A 10,376-nucleotide genomic window follows, 5' to 3' on the forward strand; every position below is an offset into this window, starting at 1 on the left:
TGTGTGTGTCTGTGTTTACAAGTGTATTTACCTACAATATTATGGAATCAACAGATGAAAAAGAATGCCACCACATTTATCCAGAAAGCCTTAAGAAACAGAATTAACATGATAATACAGTATCAACTACCAATTTCATTCAGAAAATTTTTGGTAAAGGTGTGTGTGTGTGTGTGTGTGTGTGCGTGCGCACGCGCGTGTGTGTGTGTGTGTGTGTGTAAATCCTAGGGTTTCAACTCAGGCCTGGGCACTGGCCCTGAGTTTTTTTTATTCAAAGCTACTGCTCTACTCTTTGAGCCACAGCTTCACTTTTGGCTTTTTGATGGTTAATTGGAGATACAAGCCTCACAGACTTTCTTGCCTGGTATGGCTTTAAATCATGATCCACAGATCTCAGTCTCCTGAGTAGCTAAGATTACAAGCATGAGTCACTGGTGCCCAGCTAAAGCATTAGTTCTTAATCAGCAGGCAAATCTGAGGCTATTTGTTGTTTCATTTCTGTCATAGGACTTGAAGTCAGAGCTCTTTTGCTCAAGGCTAGTGCTATACCACTTTGGGTCACAGAGCCACTTCTGGTTTTCTAGGGGTTAATTGGAGGTAATAGTCTCACAGATTTCCTGTCCCAAACTGTGAGCCTCAGATCTCAGGCTCCTTAGTAGCTAGGATTACAAGCATGAGCTAAAGCTGATGACTTCTAAAAATCTGCTTTTGTCAGTGGTGGGGCTTGAATTCAGGACCTGGGCACTGTCCCTGAGCCTCTTTATACTCAAAGGTAGCACTCTACCACATGAGCCACTGTGCTGCTTCCAGTTTTTGAGTGGTTTATTGGAGATAAGAGTCTCTTGGGGACTTTTCTGCCCAGGTTGTCTTTGAACCGTGATCCTCAGATCTCAGCCTCCTGAGTAGCTAGGATTACAGGTCTGAGGCCACTGGCCCCTGGCAAAAATCTGCTTTTATTCAGGGGTTTTTGAAACATTTATGAGCAGTTTAGTGGCTTACTGTGAGAAAGTCACTTTTGATTTCTCGCTTTAGCATATGCCCATTACCACACTGGCATCACTAGCATAAGTCTTCCTGGATTAAAGACAAGAGGGTCTGCCAGCTGCTGTGGTGAAGTGTGCATCTGTAATCCTGTAATCCACTCTGGGCTGACACTGGAGGATCTTGGTTTTGTTGCCTAATTGTGAGATGTTCTCTCAAAACATACAGAACAAGATCTAATATGCTATCTCTCTACATGTATTCATGTGCTCATCAGAAAGGGATTAGCACTGTTCAGTGGTACAGACACCACCCACCAATAACCAATTCAATTTGAAAAGGGGATAAGAAAAGAGCAGTTAAGAGTTGGGTACCGGTGGCTCATGCGTGAGACTCTTATCTCCAATTAATCACAAAAAAGGCTGGAAGTAGCACTGTGGCTCAAGTGGTAGAGTGCTAGCTTTGAGCAAAAGGAGCTCATAGACAGCACCCAGGCCCAGAGTTAAGCCCTAGGACCATGGGGTGGGGCTCAGGGGGAGCAGTTAGTTAAGACTGCCTTGAGGTGTCTATGATTTTATGAAACATTATCTTGCCTTTCTTTTACTTAAATATAGAAGTATCTTTATTGAAGAAATATAGAAGGAAGGGCCTGCACCTGGCCTAGACGTAAGCCACTCCTTTTTCCCCAGTTTTCCCATGGAGGAGACCAAGGTTTCTGCCTGTTACCTCTCTGCCAGGACTTCCAACGGGCTGCTTCCTAGAGACCAACTTCGTACCATCCAGGCAGAGTCCATAGCAGCAAGAAAGCCCCGGGCTATTCCTGTTCCCATTGGCCAGAAAGGCTAGGAAAGAAATATTAAATAAGGAGTTAAAATAACTCATCTTTTTTAAAATACTTTTTTATTGTAAAAATACTGTATAGAGGGGTTACAGTTACATAAGTAAGGTAATGAGTCCATTTCCTATTGAGCATTGTTGCCTCCTCCTTTGTTTTTCCCCTACCATCCCTTCCTTCCCCACCTCCCCAATTACCTCCCCCTGCTGAAGTTGTACAGCTCGTTTTCAACGTAGTGTCTTGTACATCTAATTGTTACAATGGGTCAACCTGTAACCCAATGTAAGCATTTTGTTTTTTCCCTTCCCCTCCCCAAATTAGAAAAGTGTATATACAAGGTGCAGGGCACTGGAATCAAATACAGTGAAATCAGGGGTTATACTGGGGGGAGGAACATACCAAAGGCACAAAAAAAATCACAATAGTACATTATAAATACGTTAAAAACATAAATCATCTTTTAAGAGAGAAGTTAACTAAGGAACAAATAAAGAGTTTGCTACTGACAGAAGTATTTGGCCACCAATGCCGAGAGCTGGTGACTCACGCCTATAATCCTAGCTACTTAGGACGCTGAGATCTGAGGATCGAGGTTCAAAGCCAACCCAGGCAGGAAAGTCTGTGAGACTCTGATCTCCAATAAACCACTCAAGAAACTGGAAGTGGCCCTGTGGCTCAAAGTAGTAGAGCGCTACCCTTGAGCACAAAGAGGCTCAGAGACAGTGCTCAGCAACAATGTCCAAGCCCTGAGTTCAAGCCCCATGGCTGACAAAAACAAAAAACAAAAAAACCCTGCAGAATTTCTACTTATACTTACCTAACTTTGGTCCTAGAGGCCTAACCCCTCTGTCTGTGTCTTACAGGGAATCTGCCAACATTGCTAACACAATCCCACAGCATGGGTACCTAGACTTGATTGCATCATGACTGCCTCTTTACTACGGCCCACGCGATTAAGAGCGCACCTTAGTGCTCTTAGCACTCACCTCCAGGAGGCTGTCCCCAACCAGAGCCACTAATAACTGGTGTCCGTTATGCTCCCGTACCAAGGCAGCGTTCTCAGAGGCATACATACACGTGAAGTCAAACATAGCCACATCGGGCTGCCCATAGTGATTGATGGCGAAATCCAGAGAGGGCAGCTGATGCTGCGTGGAGAAGTCCGCCGCCTCCCGGGCGTAGTTCAGCAGGGCCTCCTGGTCCACATTTTCCCGGGAGAGCAGAAGCTCTGTGTCAGTATAGTCCTGTCCAAGAACAACAGAGACACAAGAAAGAAAAGTCTAGGCTAAGCCAGCCAGGACCCTGCAACACATGTTAGGTTTACCTCATTTCACAGTTGTTCTTCGCACTCGTGTGATTTCACATCCCCAGGTCAAATCTTTTTGTTGTTGTTGATCATGGGGCTTGAACTCAGGGCCTGGGTACTATCCCTGAACCTCTTTGTGCTCAAGGGTAGTGCTTTACCACTTTGAGTCACAGCTCTACTTCTAGTTTTCTGGTGGTTAATTGGAGATAAGAGTCTCATGGATTTTCTCACCCAAGCTGGCTTTGAACTGTGATCCTTAGATCTCAGCTTCCTGAGTAGCTAGGGTTACAGGAGTGAGCTACCAGCACCTAGCTGTAAGCCAAATCTTTTACATATTATTAAAAAGAAAAGATTCATGGGAGCCTGTTTCCAAGAGTAAATGGGTTTTTCTGCCTACAAACAGTTTTAGCCTTTCTACTCATTAAAGAGCAAGTCACTATTCCTGAATTCCTGGCCAATCCACTGGAGCTGTTTAGAATATCTAATAACAGAATATCTAGTAAATATGTGACAGCTCTCTATACACTGGAAGAGCACTTATGCTTTATATTATCTTCTGAGTGGCTTTTTAGTAACTAGGATGACGTAAAACACTTTGACTTGCATAGCTTATTATACCCAAAGGAAGAACCCAAAACCTTCAGTGCAAAGAAATGTGCAGGCGAGAGCAGCATCAGTCCAGCCGTTATACTGAACATGGATCAGATGCTATCAAACCATACGTACGATTCTGCAAGTCTAGGAAGCACCAATAAAGAAAAACAAGGCTGTCTAAAAATGGACTTTCCACATAGGGATCAAAAAACTCCTTCTCTGTTTCCAGAAGTTCTTACACTGAGTCAAGATTTTATTCTCCTAGAGTGGAGCCTACAGTTTCCAAGTGCCTCTGATGGTATTTCCAGCTACAACGACAAGATGTCAAAAGCTAAAATACAAACACTCAAGTTGGTCCCAGAAGTAGTGTTTGTTCAACATTAAGAGGCCATAATGGGCTTAATATCTAGCAGCACGCTAGAAGGCATACTCCCTGATCTCTACAAAAAAAGGAAAGTCAAATCTTGCTGTTTTATATTGCTTTTATCTAAGTTTTACTGATAACCACAACTCTGCCCAGATGGCACATTTAGGTCTTAAGTCATCAGGCATTCCAATTGTTTTACTGAAAGCAATAAAACAGCCCCAGATAATGAACAAACCCACTATATAAAGCATCTAGCCGAACACATCTGGCCTTTGTTTTGGGCAGAATGGGCTGTACAAGCTGCTTTGTCCTGTTGCTCCCTGAACACATACAGAACCACTATGCTGAGAAACAAGACACAAGGTTCATGGGTGGAAAGCACACTCTGTACTGCAAGCACGTGCTCATCAGCTCACTCCCCACTCTACTCAGATAAGGCAATAGCGTGACTCATACCAGAGGGACCTGAAGCATTATCATCTTGCAGAGACAAAGGGCTCCCTCCCTGAGATAAGGCCGCAAGCGTGGTGGGAACTACAGGCCGGATTGGCCTATCTGAGACTTCTCTGCTTCCACCTGTCTCATTACATCGGAACAGTAATGCTAACATTACTACCAGGAGATTAAGTAAGACTTCAACAGCTCTCCGTAAGTCTCAAATTTCACATCATCAACTCAGGTACCACATACAAATTAGTTACAAAGGTAAAAGGGAGGCTGAACCTGGCTGAAGATCAATAGTTGGCACTTGTTCAATCAAGAGGAGACCTAAACATGCCCTAACCCAATCAGTATTGCCTAGATCTTTAATAACCGTATCACCAGTTAACTTAGAGTTGTCATAAGGCTGTCATAAACACCAAGCCTTGCTTATTGGTCCAATCATTAACTAGTCATATGTAACTAACTACAACCACCAGCGAGTCACCTAAAATCAAGCTGGACCTGATGTATGGCAAGACATCTGAAAAATAGTCTCAAACACTCCAACAGTAGGGGAAACGAGTAGACTGTAGTTTCATTCATGGTAGTAACTGTTAAAGCCAGGTGATGGGCACATGAGTTCATAATGCTCTACACTCTACTTCTAGTTATAGTTTCAATCCTAATAAAGACTTTTAAAATTATAAGCCACGGGGGCTTCCAGGAGATATGTTCAGCACTCATTTTCTTTCTCTTGAGGGAAAAAAACCTCCATCAGATCATAAAACTCTTTCTCTTGGTGATCATATTAAGCAGTTCAACAGAAAGTGGTTTGAAAGAAATCTATTGCTCACATGCAGTATCACCCCTTTGTCCAGTAAACTCTGCTTTTTGGCTGTCATAACGAAATAGTGCGTATCATCTTTATAGTAGACGATGTTCTCCAAATCAATACCTGTGACAAAAAAAAGTACTGTAAGAGTTTCTGAACTTAGAGCATTATGGCAGACAGAAAGATTGTGCTTTGATCTAGGAAGCAGGACTGGAAAACTCCGGGCAGGAAAGATGTCCAGGCCTGGATTCTCATTTCCTATGTGTTCAGTTCATGAGGAGGGATTTGTTTCCCTTGGTCCTACTCTATAACTGACTTAGAACCTTTGATAACCCTAAAAACAATGAGAAAAAAAAATGTTTATAAGAATGGGGAAAAAAAACCAGACTGGAGATGTGGCTTATGGGTGGAACACCAATCTAGGAAGCAGAAGAAGTCTTGAGCTCAAACCCCAGAATGGAATAAGAAAACCAAACAAAAACACAAGAAAAAGAATTCAACCTTTACAAGATGATATGGATGAGTTAAAGGGTTAAGTCTCTTTGACAGTGACCAAGGAGGAATCCCCTAAACTCCTACGTATGAGTGTATGCATATGCGCACACACACATGCATGCCCATGCTAGTACTCCGACTTGAACTCGTTAGCTTTTTTGCTCAAGAATGGCACTCTACCATTTAAGCAACACTTCTCCAGCTTTTTGCTGGTTGAAAAGTCTCTCAGAGGTATCTGCCAGGGCTGGCTTCAAACCACGATCCTCAGATCTCAACCTCTTGAGTAGCTGACAGGCGTGAACCACTGGTGCCTGGTCTCCTAGACTCAAGTACAGAACAGATGCTTGAAAGCTGAGTAAACTACTGTTTAATTCAGTTAATCAAAAATAAATGTAGGATTGAGAATGTGGCTCAGTGGTAGAATGCTTGCCTAGCATGCATGAATCCCTGGGTTCGATTCCTCATACCACATACACAAAAAAGGCTGGAAGTGGCACTGTGGTTCAAATAGTAGAGTGCTAGCCTTTAGCAAAAAGAAGCTCAGAGACAGTGCTCAGGCCCTTAGTTCAAGCCCATGACTGGCAAAAATAAATAAATAAATATAATGGAAAGAAAGCAAGTTCTAGAAGACTGATACTTAGTTGTATCAAAATACTAAGCTAGGGGTTGGAGGCAAGGCTTAGTTGGTAGTGCTCTGAGCAAAAGAGTCAAATGCTAAACCAGTCTCAGACCAAAAAGCAAGCAAACAAACAAATAAATGAAGTTAATCTATTCAAATCTACCAAACAACAAGCACATCTCTATCTAGCATGTGCTTTGCTTTTGAGCAAGCACACATTCTTTTTGCAGGGGAGGGGGGGCGGTGTGCTTACTAGGTAAGCATTCTACTTCTCCAGTCACATCCCACCTCCCCTCACCCCATCTTTTTGCCTTCATTGTTTTCCAAGCAGGGACTTGTGCTTTTTGCCCAGGCCAGCCTCAGATCACAATCCTCCTACCTCTGGTTCCTACACAGCTCGGATTAAACTACCACGTATAGCTTTTTTCTTGAGATAGGTTTTCAAAGTTTTCACCTGGACCAAAATTATGACCTCATTATCTCCACTTCCAAGTAGCTGGCATTACTGTATAGACCTAAGCCAGTGTACCTGGCAGATGGTTACATCCTTAAAAACTAATGTCAGATCCTCAGTAAAACCAGAGTACTGCTACCTGGAGGCTTGCTCTATCCAGCACCATGGCTTCACCCCAGGTACAGGGGCAAAGGCTATAGAGGAGGTGGTAGAAGGCAGAAAAGCAATTTTTTAAACCAATAAATCAATATAAACAAAGCCCAGAGCAGGCCAGTTACAGGTGGGTGACCGACAATGTAAGAGCATGTGGACCAGAACACAAAGAGCAAAGGAGGAGGTGGTGAGAGAGCAGAAGGCAGCAGCAGAGTCGCTGCCATACCACGGGCTGAAGTCAGACCCAGAGACATCAAGAGCCCACCCAGCCGCCCTCAGGAAGGGCCCGTGCCTGGTTTGCCTGTCCTTACTCCTGTGGAGGTACCAACCTGTGGCTTCTCTCAGTTCTTGAAAAAATTTCTGGTTGAATATAAAAGCCACACCACTGATCTCCTCCACTTTGGCTTCTGCAGTTGTATTCCGGTTAATAAAATTTGCTGTAATGGCAATGGCCAGTTTGCCACGGAATTCTTTCCGACGAAATCCTGTAGGGAGAGAACTTTTCAGAGGTAGCAACAGTTGGCTGTAGAAAGATGATCTTCAAATGAAGCAGGGGATGTTGAAGAGATTAAGGAATGTGGGGGATGAGAATCAATAGAACAATTTTAGGGTAGATAAGCTCGTTCACCTACCAAAGAATTTTATCAGATCAGGAATGAAGTGAATGTCTCCTGAATCATTAACGAACTATTTGAAATCTACCTGACCAAAATATCACCTAGTACTGGGGATCCCATTTAAAAAGAGGAGGGAGCTGGTTTATTAATGTTGGTTAAATCCTGCAGTGCCAACCTCTCAAAGTATAGCACATCTCCCAGTACTCAAGAAGTTCCCTCAGAAGGTGCCAGAGGAAGGATGAAGTATCACTCGATTAAAATCAACAAATGTGCAAATTCTTAAGGGTTGACACTTCTGGGGACAGGACTGGCCTCTACTCTTCTATGAGCCAACCAAAGGAACAAAGCCAGTACCTTCCAAGGTGTTCCTCCGGCCATCCCCACCGATGATCACTTCAAACTCATATTCTGATACAGGGTGAGTTTTGGGGTGTACCAGTGCCCGCCAACCTATCCCTGTGGACAAAAGGCAAAGTAAAGATCATTATCTTGACCAAATTTGCACTTCCTAAACAGTTCTAGATATCTAGGCAAGGATATTGCACAAAATCCCAAATCAAAACAAGAATGGAGGGGCTGGGAAGGTGGCTCAGTGGTAGAGCGCTTGCCTTGCAAGCATGTAGCCCTGGGTTCGATTCCTCAGCACTACATAAGCAGAAAAAAAAAGCCGGAAGTGGCGCTGTGGCTCAAGTGGTAGAGTGCTAGCCTTGAGCTGAGGAGCTGAGGGACAGCGCCCAGGCCCAGAGTTCAGGCCCCACGACCGGACCCAAAAAACAAAACAAAACAAAAAAAAAAAAAGAATGGAGGATAGTTGCCTAGACAGAAAACAGCTTTGATGAGTTCACCAAGGCACTTTCTCCACCTCCTGGTTTTCTATATCACAAATGTCTTTAATGTCCACTACTGCTCAAAGGCCTCCTCACAAAGTCCAAAGTCCTCAAAGGTATAAGCTGCACGGATGAAGCCCCTTTACTAGTTCTGTAAATACCTGCAAGTACTTCTGCCTTTCTCCCTTGGTCGCATCTGTTTGCCCCCACTCAGTGCCTTCTAAGCCATCTTCATTTGCTCTATCCAACTTACGTTCATTCTCTTGGTCCTCAGGAGGCTGTACAAGTCCTTGGAATTCCACATTGACATGGATTTCGATACCTAGGATCAAGGCTACTTTCAACAGTATCAGCTGGAGCTGACGGATACCTGGGTAAATACAGAAACTATGCTGGTAAGAGCACATGGAGAGGAGACCCACAACATTAGCTCCCCAGACTCCCACCCACTGGCATACACGTCTGATCAAGTTCTCAAAGGTGTTTATACCAGGAGACACGTTCCAAGCCACATTCACTAGCCTCTGCTCCCTTTCTAAGGATAAATACAAATAGGTAGAAGAAACATTCTTAGGGACTTGCAGGGCCACTTCCATCTCTTGGGTTGGGAATTCGGAACAAAGCTTAGAGACAACACAGCAGTCAACTGGACACTGTCTTCTATTCCCCCTGATTCAGAGCCATCACTACCAGCAGAGCTGCCTTCCTGCTGGACTACAGCATGGCTCCCACCAGAGGACACACGTGCCAAGTGGCTTCCAAAGATGCTCCTGGTGACTGCTTCTCACCTTACTCCACCACCAACCATCACACTCTGACCAGGTCCATAAGGGAGATCAGAATCCGATCCTATCCTCTTACCACCCTCTCCACCACGACTCTGCTGTGTAAAAAATGAGGTCCAATCTCATTCATTACTATAAGTTAATACCATTATTAGATGTCCAATGAGTTCCTATCAGTGCCAGATCTGACACCAAAACCAGGTACACAGAAACAGAAATCTGGTTCCTGAGGTAAGATGCTTAGCCCCCCAAATTAATCCTGCCACCTCCAAGGGAGGTAAACTTAGACATGACTCCTGGGCTCTGTGAAAGGCCAACTGACCAGCAGTCCATGACTAATCTGCAAGGGACAGATGAAAACCCACTAAGTCCTCCCAGTTATTTTCCTCAGTTTACCACGACCATCACCCTCCCTTCTGAGACACGTTCCTAAAGACACATGGGATCCTGTGCTAGCACACATTCTCTTTCTGCAGGTAACTGTGGGTTCCAAGACACATTACAAATTACAGCCTGGCGTATGAGCAGAGAGCCTCTTCTGCCAGGGGAACGTGCCAACTGTCCACCAGCACTTTGAATAACTGGCATAACCACTTCAGACAGCAAACAGTCCAGTAGCTGACTACATTCAAAGGACACATCTAGAGACAGAATAGCTCAGAATGAGGGTTCTTCGATAAAGCTTCTCTGGGATCATTAATAATAGTCAACTTTCAAAAAGACGGCAACAAGCCGGGCGCTGGTAGCTCATGCCCGTTATCCTAGCTACCCAAAAGGTTGGAAGCCAGTCTGGGCTGGAAAGTCCATGGGACGCTTATCTCCAGTACACTACTTGGAAAAGGCCAGAAGTGGCGCTGTGGCTCAAGTGTTAGAGTGCTTTGAGAGGAACAACTCAGACAGTGCCCAAACCCTGAGTTCAAACCCCAGGAGCAACACACACACACACACACACACACACACACACACACACACACACACACACACACACACACACAAATATTAATTGTAAGAATGTAGATGCTATTGTGAAGTCATTAAAAAAAAAAATCATCTCAGAAAAGTAACAGATCTGCCGGGCACTGGTGGCT

The 10,376-nt window shown here is 44.2% G+C and overlaps 1 protein-coding gene across 1 annotated transcript in view; it reads right to left on the bottom strand.

Moving 5' to 3' along the window:
* The window catches only part of Mical3 (microtubule associated monooxygenase, calponin and LIM domain containing 3), a 100,860-nt gene that overhangs the window by 86,547 nt on the left and 3,937 nt on the right, over window positions 1–10,376 (bottom strand). The window contains exons 3-8 of the mRNA XM_013023696.1: window positions 8,757–8,873; window positions 8,031–8,132; window positions 7,389–7,544; window positions 5,361–5,461; window positions 2,803–3,060; window positions 1,708–1,823 (exon numbers count right to left, since the gene is read on the bottom strand). Of these exons, the coding sequence (XP_012879150.1) occupies window positions 1,708–1,823; window positions 2,803–3,060; window positions 5,361–5,461; window positions 7,389–7,544; window positions 8,031–8,132; window positions 8,757–8,873 (850 nt within the window). The remainder of the gene's footprint in view (window positions 1–1,707; window positions 1,824–2,802; window positions 3,061–5,360; window positions 5,462–7,388; window positions 7,545–8,030; window positions 8,133–8,756; window positions 8,874–10,376) is intronic.

The sequence above is a fragment of the Dipodomys ordii genome, unplaced genomic scaffold (assembly GCF_000151885.1).
Source record: "Dipodomys ordii isolate 6190 unplaced genomic scaffold, Dord_2.0 Scaffold69, whole genome shotgun sequence".
NCBI lineage: Eukaryota > Metazoa > Chordata > Mammalia > Rodentia > Heteromyidae > Dipodomys > Dipodomys ordii.